General features: G+C 35.5%; 1 protein-coding gene across 1 annotated transcript in view; it reads left to right on the top strand.

Annotated features, from left to right (window-relative positions):
- GPR158 (G protein-coupled receptor 158) overlaps positions 1-16073 on the top strand; it is a 426979-nt gene that overhangs the window by 279825 nt on the left and 131081 nt on the right. Inside the window, exon 5 of the mRNA XM_044227555.1 lies at positions 9326-9394. Coding sequence (XP_044083490.1) covers positions 9326-9394 — 69 coding nt within the window. The remainder of the gene's footprint in view (positions 1-9325; positions 9395-16073) is intronic.

Genomic DNA, 16073 nt, shown 5'->3' on the forward strand with positions numbered 1-16073 from the left:
TCATCTTATCCCTTGGTCCAACCTAGATAACAGACATATCAGTTGAACTTACTCAAAAAATGAGCTGAAGACTGGCAAAATAGACTGTCCACAGTTAATTGTAGGGAGGAAGCCATATTAAAAACGGTAGGAAGCTTGGAACACTGAAAAAAAAAATGGTAGGAAGGACACAGTTCCAGTGAAAAACTAAACTAGCCTTAGAGACTGACCACAATGGGGGATATCATGAGAATGGAAAAGGGAGAAAAACATACCCCACACCAGATACCCCAGATATGGGGGTCTACACTGGGAAAACAAGTCCCCAGAACATTTGGCTTTGAAAACCAGATGAGCTTAACTTCACAAGTTTTTATAATCAGTCAAATTTAACACCCGGAACTTTAAAAATCAGTTAGGCTTGCTAAAAGGCAATAGGAAACTGCGAGTCCCCCTGGTTAAAGAGCCAGGATAACAAACAGTACCTCCAAGATGCAGCATAGAAGGAATAGTTTGAAAGTATCTGGGGTGTACAGGAAGACTTATTTACTAGTCTCAAAACATGCAGTGGAGGGGTAGGGTCCTTAGGAGACTTCTTCAAGAACAAAAAGGCTGGGAGGTGCCATTTCTCCTCTGCTTGCCCAGCCTAGATACCAGGACACCTTCAGGAACCAGCTCATATACCCACTACCTAGCTTGCTAATACACATGCACTACCCCTACATTTTCCTGTGGACTCCCCCCATCCAACCCACACCACTGTGTAGCTGTCCCTTCAAGCAGCACCTGACATGTCTCATTCTGCAAGCAACGCCGACAGTGACCATCATCACTTCAAAGGTACTTTTGCCCTGTGGGAGATAACTGCATACATCAGTTCAACTGCAACCCGAGCAATGGCTGGGGGCAGACAACTGATGTGATTGCTGGCTCTGCCTACCAATAAAAACTTCTCAGGAGACAACACCAGGAGCATTCTACAGTTCTCTGTGGCCCCAGTACAAGTTTGAGGGCAGACATCTGGTCTGACCCAACTACAAGCCCTGGATGAAACTGGCCACTTAACAGTACAGGGACCAAACTCTGCCCACAACAGGCAGAGAATGCCATTGCAAATGACACGACTGAAGGTAAATATGGCTCAACCACAATGGAAGGGTGCATGCAACATACTTAGGAGATATCCTTGAAATGCCAGGTTCTGGTGAATGGGGGATACTGTGCCACAGGGCACCACAGAATCTCTCTTCATAAGGCAACACTACTTTCAAGATCAGGAGATGTAGCTGACTTTCCTAATACAAAGAAACAAACATGGAAAGTTAGACAAAATGAGGGCTCAGAGGAATATGTCCCAAATGAAAGAACAGGACAAAATCACAGCAAAAGAACTAAATGAAATGGAGATAAGCAATATGCTTAATAGAAAATTTAAAGTAAATACTTACTGGACTTGAGAAAAGAGTGGAGGATCTCAGTGTGACATTCAACAAAGAGAGAAAATATAGAAAAGAACCAATCAGAGATTAAGAACTCAATAACTGAAATTAAGATGCACTAGAAGGAATAAGCAGTAGACTAGAGGAAGCAGGAAAATTGATCAGCAAGCTGGAAGATAGAGTAGTGGAAAGCAACCAAGCTAAACAGCAAAAGAAAAAAGAATAATAAAAGATTAGAAAAGGTAAGATAACTCAGTGACAAATCCAGCATAAAAATATTTACATTATAGGGATCCCAGAAGGAGAAAAGAGAGAAATGGGGGCAAAATTTTATTTGAAGAAATAATACCTGAAGACCTCTCTAATCGGGGAAAGGAAATAGATTTCCAGATGCAGGAGGCAAAGAAGGCCCTCAACAATACCAACCCAAGGAGGTCCACACCAAGACACATAATAATAAAAATGGCAAAAAAGTAGTGATACGAAGAAAGACAAGACAAGGGTGTCTACTCTCACCACTTTTATTCAACATATTACGAGAAGTCCTAGCAACAGCAATCAGACAACAAAAAGAAATAAAAGATACCCAAATGAGTAAGGAAGAAGTAAAACTTTCACTATTTGCAGATGATATGATATTATATAGAGAAAACTTTTTAAAACTCTACCAAAAATACTAGAACTCATAAATGAATTCAGTAAAAGCACGAGATATATAATGAATATACAGAAATCTGTTGCATTTCTATACACTAATAATGAAGTAGCAGAAAGAGAAATTGAGAAAGCAATCCCATTCACAATTACACCAAAAATAATAAAATAATTAGGAATAAACTTAACCAAGGAGGTGAAAGACCTGTACTCTAAATGTTTTCTTTCTTTCTTTCTTTCTTTCTTTCTTTCTTTCTTTCTTTTTTGACAGAGAGAGAAAAAGCACAAGTAGGCAGAGCAGCAGGCAGAGGAAAAGGGAGAAGTAGGCTCTCTGCTGAACAGGGAGCCCCACGCCAGCACTAGACCCCAGGACTCTGGGATCAGAACCTGAGCTGAAGGCAGCCACTTAATTGACTGAGTCACCCAGGCACCCGAAGACTTGTACTCTAAACACTATAAAACACTGATAAAAGAAATTGAAGATAACATATACAAATGGAAAGATATTCCATGATCATGAATTGGGAGAATCCGTATTATTATCATGTCCATACTATACAAAGCAATCTACAGATTCAGTGCAATCCCTATCAAAATATCAACAGCATTTTGCACAGAACTGGAAGAAATAATCCTAAAATTTGTGTGGAACCACAGAAGATAACAAATAGTCAGAGCTCTTGAAAAATATCAAAACTGGAGGTATTACAATCCCAGAGTTCAAGATATACTACAGATCTCTAGTGATCAAAACAGTATGGTAGTCTTACAAAAATAGACACACAAAGAGTGGAACAGATGTGAGGGCCAAGAAATAAACCTACCTTTTCTTTTTGACGCTATGACAAAGTGGACAAGTATATATAATGGGAAAAATTATAGTCTCTTCAGCAAATGTTGGGAAACTGAGAATGAAGCTGAACCACTTTCTTATACCATAAACGAAAATAAACTTAAAATGGATTATTGACCTAAATCTGAGATCTGAAAGCATAAAATTCTTAGAATAAAGCATAGGCAGTAAGCTCTTTAATTTGAGCCATAAAAACACTTTTCTTAGATATGTCTCCTTTGACAAGGGTAACAAAAGCAAAATTAAACTATTGAGACTATACCAAAATAAAAAAGCTTTCATAGAGTGAAAGAAACCATCAACAAAACAAAAAGACTGAATAGGAGAAGATATTTGTATATGATACATCTGATAATGGGTTAATATCCTAAATATATAAGAATTTATACAACTCAACACCAAAATAATAATAATAATCAATTAAAAATGGGCAGGGAACTGAATAGACATTTTTCCAAAGAAGACATACAGGTGGACAACAAATACATGAAAAGATGCTCAACATCACTCATCATCAGGGAAATGCAAATGAAAACCCCAGTGAGAAGTTACTTTACACCTGTCAGAATGGCTAAAATCAAAAGCACAAGAAATGACAGGTATGGTGAAGATGTGGAGAAAAAAGAAAACTTGTGTACTGTTGGTGGAATGTAAATTGGTGCAGTCACTGTGGAAAACAATATGGAAGTTCCTAAAAAAAAAATAAAAATAAGATTATTATATGATCCAGTAATTCCATGACTGAATATTTACCCAAAGAAAATGAAAACATGAATTTGAAAAGGTAACCCCTGTGTTTCTTGCAGCAATATTTAAAAGAGCCAAGATACTGAAGCAACCCAGAGGTCCATCAATAGATGAATGGTTCAAGAAAAAGTGGTGCATATATACACAATGAAATATTAATCAGGCATAAAAAAGAATGAAATCTTGCCATTTCCAGCAACTTGGATGGATCTAGAGGGTAGAATGCTAACTAAAAACAGTCAGAGAAAGGCCCATACATACCATATGATTTCATTCATTTGTGAAATTTAAAAAACAAAAGAAAAAAAGAAAAAAGAGACTCTAAAACATAGAGAACAAACTGGTAGTTGCCAAAGGGACATGGGGCAAGGGGATGGGTGAAAGAGGTGAAGGGGACTAAGAGTATATTTATACGATGAGCACTTAATAATGTATAGGAGTTGTTGAATCATTGGATCATACACCTGAGACTAATATAATACTGTATGTTAATTATACTTGAATGAAAATTTAAAGTAAGTAAAATAAATAAAATAAAGTTCTCTGAATTGCTTTTATTTCACTTTAGCAATCTCTGTCGTGAACATATTCTTTGCTTTTTTGGTACCTTTTTCATTGCTGATAATTTTTTGGAAAAACCAATACTAATTTTAACTAACACATTTTGGGCAATTGTTCTCTGACAAATTTTTCTAAATCTGAATGGTTTTTCAATATTTCATCACAGATCTTCTAAGACAAAATAATTGCATGTTAGTCTGTCAAACCGTGTGTTCTCATTTATTTATATAACTATAAATAAAATTATTGAAAAATAGCATCCTCATATCTCTCAGCGTTAGGATTCTCTTTAAGGCTGCTTTTACATCTTGCTTCCAATTTATTATTATATGACTGTTTCATCAGGCATTTGTTTATTTGTAATCCCCCTGTCCATGAATTTCTCTAAAGAACTAGAAAAAGTCTGTTCTGCTAGCATGGCTAATTCTTTTTGTAAATGATACAGATTTATGGTCTTGCTTTATGATCCAAACCTATGCTATTTCATTCTTTTCAGAATCTAATTCTATTGCTTTATTATATTTTCATCATGCATTCCGAGGTGCAGCTGTGTAAAAATACCTTCATGCTCAGAGGTTCCTTTTGTAATAGAAAGAAACTTCAATTGCCACAGGACTAAAGAAATCAGCTGTAATTCAGAAGAGCTGCACTGTTTTAGCAAGATATACATTAATTTCCCCAGGGGTTAAAAATTTTTCAAAACTATAAATGAAGTAGTTAGTCCTTGTAAAATCAAGGGAAATAATGACAAACCATTTTTAATTGTTTTTGAAAAAGATCAGACTTCCGCATTCTCATCGCCTTACTACTTGTAGTGACTTAGCTCCCTTTGGATGCCTACATCACGAGCAAATCTTGTGACAGCTGCAGCTGTGCTTTTTCTTATGCTTCTCTACTTTGCATCCAAGGATTATGGAATTTAGAAATTGACTTTGACATAATTAATAAAATTGGTATAATGAGATTAGCTCTTTTCTCCAGTATACAGGTTGGATACTTGACTGTTAGAAACCTTCATAAGTCAGTTGAGAAAGTTTAAGAAATTGGGCAGGTGAGATGGAATGAGATGGGACCCACACACCTCTGTTGTAAATTCTGGAATTATATTTGTTGGCTTTATAGTTTCTAAAGGAGAGAGTTTTAGGCTCAATGCTAACTCCCCAAGCTCTATATTTACCTGTTTGTAAATTCAAAAATTTGTAAATTACAAAAGTACTGTTTGTTAATTTTATTCCTCAGGCTGATACTGAATAAAATCTCATTAAGTAGATATTAGTTGGAAAGGCCTTTGTTTAGACTTCTTGGCATATTATGATGCCTAGTGGTGGAATTTTCCAATAGTTGAACTGTCACATTTTAGATTACTTTTCTTTAATATTACTTAATTTAATTACTACAATACATATTACATAGCAACGCATGACTTCATCACCAAAGAAATGAAAATGTTTTTGAATAAGTTGATTTGTCCCCAAATCTATCCACTTCTCCAGTAGAAAAAAAAAATGTTGTCAGCTTGGTATATATCTTCCAGATATATATTTGGTATATTTATATATATCTAGAAAATATATGGTGCTGATTATATGTATGTGTTTTGAATGAATAGTATATTGTATAAATGAATAAATAGTATATTGTTGATCCTCTCAATTACGTTTTCTCAGAGTTTCTCAGTTAGCAATTCTGGTTAAAAGGCTTCCATACCACCATTTCTATCTCAGGCACAACTGTGAAGGAGATGAAATTCTTTCTTGGGCTCTGTTATTTTGCTCATTATATCCCTTTCCAAACTTCAGTTTTCTTTTTTTTTTTAAGTTTTTATATTAATTCCAGTTAGTTAACATACAGTATAATATTAGTTTCAGGTGTACAATATAGTGATTTAATACTTCATATATCATCCTGTGCTCATCAGGACAAGTGAACTCTTTATTCCCCATCACCTATTTCCCCCATCCCTCCACCACCTCCCCTTGTAACCATCAGAGTCTTTCTTGTTTTGCCTCTTTTTTTTTTTTCTCCCCTTTGCTTGTTTGCTTCACTTCTTAAATTGCACACAAGTAAAATCATATGGTATTTGTGTTTCTTTGACTGACTCGTTTCACTTAGCATTAATATTCTCTAGCTCCATCCACATCATTACAAACGGCAAGATTTCATTCTTTTTATGGCTGAGTACTAGTCCGTTGTGTAGATGTACCACATCTTCTTTATCCATTCATCAATTGACAGACAATAAGGCTGTTTCCCTAATTTGGCTAGTGTAGATAATGCCGCTGTAAACAACAGGGTGCATGTATCCCTTTGAATTACTGTTTTTGTATTCTTTTTGTAAATACCTAGTAGTGCAATTCCTGGATCATAGGGTAGTTTTATTTTTAACTTTTTGAGGAACCTTCAATACTGTTTTCCAGAGTGGCTGCATCACCTTCATTTTTCAGTCCCTCCTCTTTCCTTCCTTATCCTATCACTTAGACTTCGAGGAAGAGATTTCTGTTCTTCACTTTGAACTTAAATCAACATGTTACTTATAACATTTATATATTAACCCTTGGCACCAAGTACAAAATAAAAAGCTTCTTTCTAGTTCAAAGAACTTCCAATATCACTAAGACAGTGGGGAAATGTTTTAGGGAACATGACGTTTCTTTTTTTGTCCCTGAAGTCCTGCCTATTAGGTACCTACTCATTCTGTGAGGCCATGAAGCCAACTCAGCCCAAGAATATTTTGAAAGGAAGAGTACATATTTTGAGTAGGCCTTCTGTTTGATTATAGAACCACTTGTTGGAATTCCATTTAATAATTTGAAATTGTGGTCTCCTCTGCTCAGCCAGAAGCAAGGCAGTGAAGAGTTAAGAAGATTGTTCGGTATTACCAAATGAAAAGGAAACATTATTTACTCTGAGAATATCTGCATCACTACGACTGTTATATGATAAAAATGGTTGTAATGCAGTTAAGAAACTACTGGCCCTAAAAAAAAAAAAAAGAAAGAAACAAAAACTCTTGGGTTCTCTACCCCCATTTTGGGCTCTCCTGAGGTCATTTGGATCCCAAGTATTAAAAAAAAATTTGACTACTACTTCTGTGGAATTCAAATTCACCATCCTGGTGCTGTTTTTTTACTTTGAAGAGTGCGTACCGTCTTGCTAAGAATCGGGATTAATAGTAACCATTTTGTATGCTTTATATTTTATTAGAACCCTCAGATTTAATAAGGTGTTTACCTTATTAGGATGCCTAGTTTATGGGTGAAGACATTGAAATTTAAGGTGGCCTTCTTAGTGATTATTTCATAATTCAAACTGAGATGAAGAGAACTTCAAAGTTTTTTTCCATTAAACCTTGCAGCTTCTTTTCATATCCTTTTTTTTTTTTTTTTTTTAAGTATTGCATGGAGAGGGCACTGAGTGGCTCAGTCAGTTAAGTGTCACTCTTGATTTCTGCTCAGGTCATGATCTCAGGGTCATGGGAACAGGCCTGGTGTGGGGCTCTGCCCTCATCAGGGAAAAGACTGCTTGATATTCTCTCTCTCTCCCTCCCCCCGCACTCACGAGCACACTCTCTCCCTCTCTTTCAAATAAATAAATAAATCTTTAAACAATATTCCATAGATTGTTTTACAACCAGTCTTGTGTAATATTTTGGACTCTCACTCTTGGTGTCTTCTTTTTATAAAGTTTAAAAAACGGAGCATTCATAATTAGGTATGAATGTAATTTGCCATCTTAAAAATTCCAGCAGCCAAAACCCATCTACAGGCTTGCTGATAGGAATTTTCTTTTTGCTAAAATGCATCTGCTAGCTAACATAAAGACCAATAGTGAGAAGCCACTTAATCAAGCCTGTTCACTGACAAAACTTGTTTCTCCATTGCAAATTCTCAGATTTAATGAAAGCGTTGAGTTCTTTTGAGGGATTACATAGAGTATTCCTCTGTGTCTTAACAATGTCCTAGCTGTGTTTTGAAGAGATATTATACTTTTCTTTCTCTGGCTTCATTTATCTGACATTGTATGACTTTTTTTTTTTAATTTTTGTTTTATTTTTATTTTTATCTGACATTGTTTTAATATAATGGACCCTTGTAGCTTGGGTTTTTAGCTTCTTTTTATTGTTGCAAAATCAGTTGCTGATACTTCAGACTGTTTTCCTGTGAAGATACAATATTTGCATCAGGTGTAATTTTTGTTTATATTTCATGTTGCATTTAGCGAAAATACAGGTACTCTAGAATAACCTGTTTTTATGTTTGTATTCTTAATTAATATATTTACTCTATATTGACACTTAAACTCATTGAAGCAAAATTTTTTATTAGAAAATAAAATTATTTAGTCTTTTATTTCTTGCCATAATTTCAGTCATTTTGCTTTGGCAAGAGAATGCTATTTGAGTCTAACAAAATATCTTCAGGTTATTAAGCATATTTATGTATAGTAAACTTTAAATAATTAGGAAATTATTAAAATATCAACTTAGTCTATTGAATTTTCAGTTAAGAATGATTAAAGCATGATCACAAGGTAAAATACCTCTGTTATTTAATGTGATTTATATTACTCACATAGTGGAGCTCTGTTAGGTGAGCGTGGGTGACGATATTTTGACATGGTGAGATGCATATTACTGAGATGCCAAGACCTTGTGTGTGTGTCTGTTTTATTCACTGAAACTATCCTGCAAGTATCTGTGAAATGGCTGAGGGTTAGCATTCTGTATGTACTTGTTGTTGATGTTTCAGAAATACAAGCAAGAAATTTTGTGTCTGTGAGCTTCTTGGATTGAAAGGATCTTCCAAAAAGTGTTCTCAGATGCTCAGATTGTTCATGGATTCAAATTTTAGAGAACAAAATTCTGTAACACCACTGGCAATATCACTAAGTCTACTACAACCTTTATAGTCAGTCTTTTTGCATGGTTCAATTAAGTTCACTTCTGAACTATTAGCCAGTTTTCATTTACTAGTTCAGGTATTATCACAATAGATAAGTTCTTCCATTCTAGGAATGTTAACTAACGATAACTTTTTCTTTTTTCTTTCTTTCTTTCTTTTTTTAAAATTTTATTTATTTATTTATTTATTAGAGCATCAGGGCATCGGGCCTTATCCTCTTGGAAACCATTCTTTTTGGGTCTCTGCTGTTATACTTTCCAGTAAGTAACATAATTGAACTTTTAAAATAACCATTTGTTTTATTTTGCTCAGGCAGAAAATTTTATGTATGTGTATGTGTTTATATATATATCTGTGTGTATGTGTATATGTTTATATAAATGTATATGTATGTATATTATAGTATATGTAACTATTCATATATATATTACTTTTTATATGTCTATATACAAGTTTATATGCCCATATCTATATATAATAGACATATAAAGTCAAAAAGTAAAGTAGAGGTAATCATACTTTTCTTCCCACATTTGCCAGGAGGGTTAACTGCTAAAGTGAGCTAACATTAAAAAGGCGGGCTTGATATGTATGCTTGCTATATACATATGCGTATATATATAAATAAGGGTTTCCTTCTTCCCTCTCTACTTGAATCAAAACCATGAGACATGCTAAGTTTGTGATGAAAAATTCCAGATGGTTACATACAAAAATAAAGTAAATAGGTGTGTGGTATTATGGCATAGATAATCCTAGTAGACTCTTCCTATCACACTAGCAACCTGTCTGTAACCACAAGGTAAGTACTAATTTTCCCAATTTAATTCAGCCAATTTATATTCAGCAGTTAACTGTGTGTTAAGTACTTATGCTAAACTGGGAATTTTTTTGTGAGTGAGAGAAACTGGATTTCTCCTCTCAGGAAGCTTATAATTTACAGAATGAGATGAGTCAGTACAGGCAATTACTATATAATTGAAAAAAGCCAAGAGGCTGTGGAGACTGGGTGCTGTGGAGACTCGTAGGAGAGACAACTAAGCCTAGGGAATGAAATATCACTCAACTGAGCTCTGAAAGATGAGTAGATGTTAGAGAAGAAAAAGGTAGGGCTTCCATGGCACCATGTTCTTTTTGGGTTACCTCTTACCTCACTAGCTGCTCCATTTCAGCCTTCTTTGCTGATTCTTAATCTCCTTTCCCACCTCTTAATACTTAAGTGCCTCAGGCAGCAGTCCTAGTGGAACTTTTCTGATTCTACATTCTCCCTTGGTGATCTCATCTAGCCTCAAAGCTTAAATACTATTTAAATGCAAATACTCCCAAATTCCAAATTCGTATCTCCGGCTTAGACCTTTCCCCTGAGCTCCAAACTCATATTCAATTACTTACTCTACAACTCTATTTGAGGGTCCACCAGAATTCCCTACCATGTTCTTAACTGAGATACTTGGTCTCCTACACCCTGAAAGTCAGTCTCCCTATCTCCACTGATGACAACCTATTCCACTAGTTACTCAGGCTAAAACTTGGGAGTCGTGTTTGACAACTTTCTTTTTCTCACATCCATCAGAAACCTTCCAAAACGTACCAAAAACCCAGCCACTCCCTCTACCCCATTCAATGCTACCATCCTGGTCTAAACCACAATCAGCCTCTTCTGGATTATTGTAATAGTCTCTCCCTGGCCTCTGTCCCTCCACACTAACCCCCCACTCCCCATGATCTGTCTATTTTCAAAGTATCAGCTTGTTGTAATGCCCAAGTTAGACTATGCCACACCTTAAAACACGCAAAAGGTTCACAATTCTACTTATAGTAAAAGCCAAAATTCTTAGAATGAGCTCCAAGATCTAACATGATTCGGATCCTGCCCCCTCCATTACCCCACTTTCTAATCTTCTTCCCCACTCAGTGTTTATAGGGTTCTTGATTTATTCAAGTCTTCTACTTCTAGAATTATATTTATTCTTAAGATAGAAATTTATTTGGATATAATAATTTAAACTTTTTCTATAAAATCATCCATGTTACTGAAGTCTAATTTACTAGTATGGAGTTATGCATGGTAATTAATAACAGAAGCAATATAATACAATATAATACAAAGGGTCCTTATCATGCAGGGACTGTTTCCGTATAAATGACAAGTTGTATATCATAACTTTTTATTTTCCCCATAGAACTATCAGAAAGATGTTTAACCCAAGTTATAGGATCACCCAATTAGGAAGTAAAAGACCCAAATGACTTCACTAATCTGAGTAATAATCATCTGAATATCTGTTGTTGCAGTCACCATCATCTTTTTCCTAACCTCTGCTATTTAAAAAAATACAATTTCTGTCCAGTAGCCCGAGGGTATTTTAAAATACAAAATCTAATCTGTTACTATGTCTGTAGCTAGCTTCCCACTATTCTTAGAATAAAGATCAAAACCCTTGATATGGTGTATGATGTTATATATAGTGAGGTACTTGCCCACCTCCCCAGCCTCATCCAAATACCACTTTTCTTCTCACTTTCTGCCCCCACCTACTCTGACCTTCTTTCAGTTCATAAATGATACATAATCTCTCTCATGGTGTGATATAATGGCTTCCCAAAAATGTCCACTGTCCTAATCCCTGGAACCTATAAATATGTTACCTTACATGGAAAATGGGACTTTGCAGATGTGTGATGAAATAAAGGACTTTGAGGTAGAGATTATCCTGGATTATGTAGATGGGTTCAAGGGTCCTAAGTGAAAATGAGAAGCAGGAGAGAGAGAACCAAAGAGAAAGTATCATGATAAAGATTGGACTGGCTCTTGCTGGCTTTGAAGATGGATGATAGAGGCCACAAGCCAAGGGATTCAGGCAGTCTCTAGAAGCTGGAAAAGGCAAGGAAACAGATTCTTCCCAAGAACCTCCAGAAAGAATACCTTGATTTTAACTCTGTAAGATCTATTTTGAACTTCTCAGTTCTGGAACTGTGAGATAATAAGTCTATATTGTTTTAAGCCCCTGAGTTTGCCATAATATCTTACAGCAGCAATAAGAAATAAATATGCCTCTTGTTAGAGGACATTTTCATATGCTTTTCCTTCAGAAACAGTCCTCTTATCTTCCTCCTCCCCGCCATCTTACCCCTTCTTCTGCCTAACTAACAACTTGTCTGGTCATCCTTCAGATTTCTACTTAAATATCACTTTTTTAAGAGAGCTTTCTTTCCTTGAATCCCAATCAGAGTCAAATTCCTTTTAGTAGTTTCTCATGGAATCCCACGCTCTTTTTTGACAACCCCCATCTCAGTTTGTAAGTGTACATTTACAAGTGCCATTATTTGATTAATGTCATTCTCCTGAACAAACTTTAGTTCTTTGAGAATAAGGAGATAATACAGTTTTTTTTGTTTTGTTTTGTTTTGCTCACAGTCGAGTAGCTGTCACTGTAGTTGAAGCACAGTCAATATGCAGTGAGTGAATGAATGAGGTTATACTTGAATGAATTTAAACCTGTACTGTAAACTAGTGGCTATTGTCCTATTTAAGTAGCTTCCAAAGAATCTGCTTGATTGTGGAAGACTAAGAATAATGATCCTTATTATTATTACTTTATTTAGTGATAACAGGCAGTAAAACACTTCTTTTTTTTTTTTTTTAAAGATTATTTATTTATTCATTTGACAGACAGAGATCACAAGTAGGCAGAGAGGCAGGCAGAGAGAGAGAGGAGGAAGCAGGCTCCTTGCCGAGCAGAGAGCCCGACGTGGGGCTCAATCCCAGACCCTGGGATCATGACCTGAGCCAAAGGCATAGGTTTTAACCCACTGAGCCACCCAGGTGCCCCAGTAAAACACTTCTTAATGTTACTTTGAGACGTTAGCAAAATTTCATTTTATTTTTAAGATTCATATTTATTCAAATCAAGTGGTTATATTAATGAGCATGGGTCTAAAATCTGGGAAAGATTCTTAAAGCCTCTTAAATGGATGAAGTACTCTAGAAAACTAGAATATATGAAAGAAGAGTAAGTTTTATGCTGCTAAATGTTGAAGGCAGTTTTTGAAGACCCTTTCATTGAGTGGTATACAATTTTGAAAGATATCTAATGATGATGTCAGATGCAGAGAAAAAAAGGGGAAAGAAATGGAAATTTAAGAGAATGTAAAGATAGCACTTCTGCTTCGTAATTCTAATATACATGAAAGGGGAAAAAAAAACAGAAAAGAAGACTTACAAAAAAATTCTGTCTAACAGAAACCTCATTATATTGACTTCATGCTTAATTAGCTATCTATTTTGTCTTTTATAACATATATTTTTCTGTAACTGCTTGAGATATATGTATTTAGTTCCCAAGTTTACACTGTGTACCTTGGTTTCAAATAAGCTAGGGTTTATGCCCTGAAGACAGCAGGGGTCAGGTTTATTAATGAAGATTTGGCTGGAGCATAAGATATAGGGGAAAAAATGAGATTAAAATATACTATTGATTGGGTCTGGTAAGGAAAGTAGTTTTATTTTAGATGAGAGAATGAGAGAGGATGTATCAGAAATTGATAGGAAACTTTTTGCTACATAGGGTGTGTATATGTGCATGGGTACATGTGCATAAAGCATTCTTGACAAGAGGAGTAAGTAATTTGCTTATTGGACCAAGGCTCATTGACTTCCCTGGGTTTTGCAGAAATGAATTTTGTAACTTTTGGCTAGACTTTATGCTGCAAGGAAGATCTCTGTTATAAGTGATAAAGATGATTCCATAAATCTAATATAGCCAAAAAGTCTAATCATGTGATGATATAAATGTGATCTACACTTTCCTTATTTATTAAATATCTTACCAACTTTCTCTGTTCCTGGTGTGGTCCTTACCAAAATTGCTTGTTAAAGTTTTATGGGGCTTATAGTTTTTTGCTGTTGTTTTTTAAAGTGTGTTTGAATAAAGGAGAATTGTTTTCAGGGCTGGGTAACTCCATGGAAGGAGGCTTTGGGTATTCACTGTTCTGCTGAGTTGTTATGCAATGAGCCTTTTCTTCTTTTTATGCTGCATATTGTTGTTCAGATTTGCAAGAATTAAGGTTATTTTTGCCTTTTCTAAGCAATCTTAGACTACAGACGATTTCATAACAATGCTTATATTGGGAAGTCCAAATTAGAGATTATCATCATTGTGCAGATGAGGACAAACCAAAATCTGACTAAATTTAGCATTGTTATAATTGGATAGCAGAGACCGAAAGCATTTAAAACATTTTCTTACAGATTCTCAAAAGAGACTCATGATTTGAAGTCCATACATTTGTGAATAAATGATTAGTCTTCATAATCATCTAAAAACTTTAATATAATTTATAGAAGAGAGAAAAAAAGAACTTTAAAATATCAACTAAACTATATTCTACCTGTAAAATTACATAAAATCACATTTTTATGGATTAGTAAATCATTTTACGTGATATGGAGTCTGGAAGTTCATTTTTGACTTGACAAAACCACCAGTTTCAGCTACTTAGGTGAATTTTTTCCCTCTAACCTTGATTAACTCTTTGGTTGGCTGATGAGCCTTTCTATACCCATACATGTATAAATAAATAAATGCTAATTTTCACGTCATTTCCCTACTCCACCCCACGCCCGAAAATAAAGAACTGCAAAATATTAGAACAGGAAGGAGCATCAGACACAACTTCGTCTTTGCTCAACCTCTATTTTGCAAATGAAAGGAGAGGCTGAGAAAAACTGTAACTTACCCAGCTTCTCTCAACTAAGTAGTGAGAAAGCCAGGATTACAATCTAGTCTCTTGACTCCTGGTCTACCACTCCTTTCATTCTACGACAGTACTTGGGAGAGAGGGATGAATGTATGATTGAGACAACATTGGACAGGACAATCAGGAATGCCCATGCTCTGCCCTCTTGTTCAGGCACCTTTCCTCATTAGGTCTCCAAGGAAATAAAAGGCAAGAGGATAAAACAGGGAACCAATTTAAAAGAGCTTATGGTTTGACTGTAAGACCCAATGTAAAACTGCTGTGAGCATGCTGTTGAACCATATGATGTTTCCGATACTGAACCATTTTACTTAAAAAATAGCTATTTTATATTTGAACCTAACAAATAACCCTACAGACCATATAGCAAGTTGGTTTCAGTGGCTCAGGACCTAAGACTAATTTTTTTATGATCACCCCAAAGCCTGAAACTAAAACTCAGATTTTTTTTTTAAATCTCTAGTATAAAGCACACAGCATTCAGAAGCAGAGGAAAAACAGGAGCATATTGTTCTGAGCACAGAGCTTATGGGGAGGGAAATAAAGGACAGAGAGTTGAAAGCAGGGAGGTAGAGTAGGAATGTGACTGTGAGAATATAGCTAAAGCAGCTGAGCTTTTAATCCATTATTAATATAATTATTTATTTTAAAGCTCAAGCTAACCTAAATTTGCCCAGTGAAGCCCCTTTAAGCTGGCTCCTGCATTCTTTTCACATTACCCCAGTATCCCAAGCACTTCCTTGCATTCTAGTTCAGTAGAGGGTACTTTCCCTAGCCCAGCCCTGGAATCAGCCTTTTCTCCAAGGAGCCCTGGTTCTTTTTTGGAAAGAAATGGTAGCAGTTCATCATAAGACCGATTTACTTCCACTGTGACAAACATAGGGCACAAAGTTCCCAATTTTACAGCTAGGCCAATATTTCTCAAACCTCAGTTATTTAGAGGTTTTTGTAAGGAGATTTCGCCTCAACTCAAAGATTCCATCCTTAAAACACAGTTTTTTAAGCTGATCTAGACTGCATCTTACTTGGTGTCATTTAGATCCATTTGGATGAATTCAGAGCAAAAAGGGAAAAGTAAATTGGAAGGATAGTTAAACACTCATGAGCTTAGCAGTACTGTCAAGAAAATGGTAGTGTGGGAATAGTCGTTTCTTGCCAAGGTAGCTTAAAGAGTATGGG

Source organism: Neovison vison, chromosome 12 (genome assembly GCF_020171115.1).
Source record: "Neovison vison isolate M4711 chromosome 12, ASM_NN_V1, whole genome shotgun sequence".
NCBI classification, from domain to species: domain Eukaryota; kingdom Metazoa; phylum Chordata; class Mammalia; order Carnivora; family Mustelidae; genus Neogale; species Neogale vison.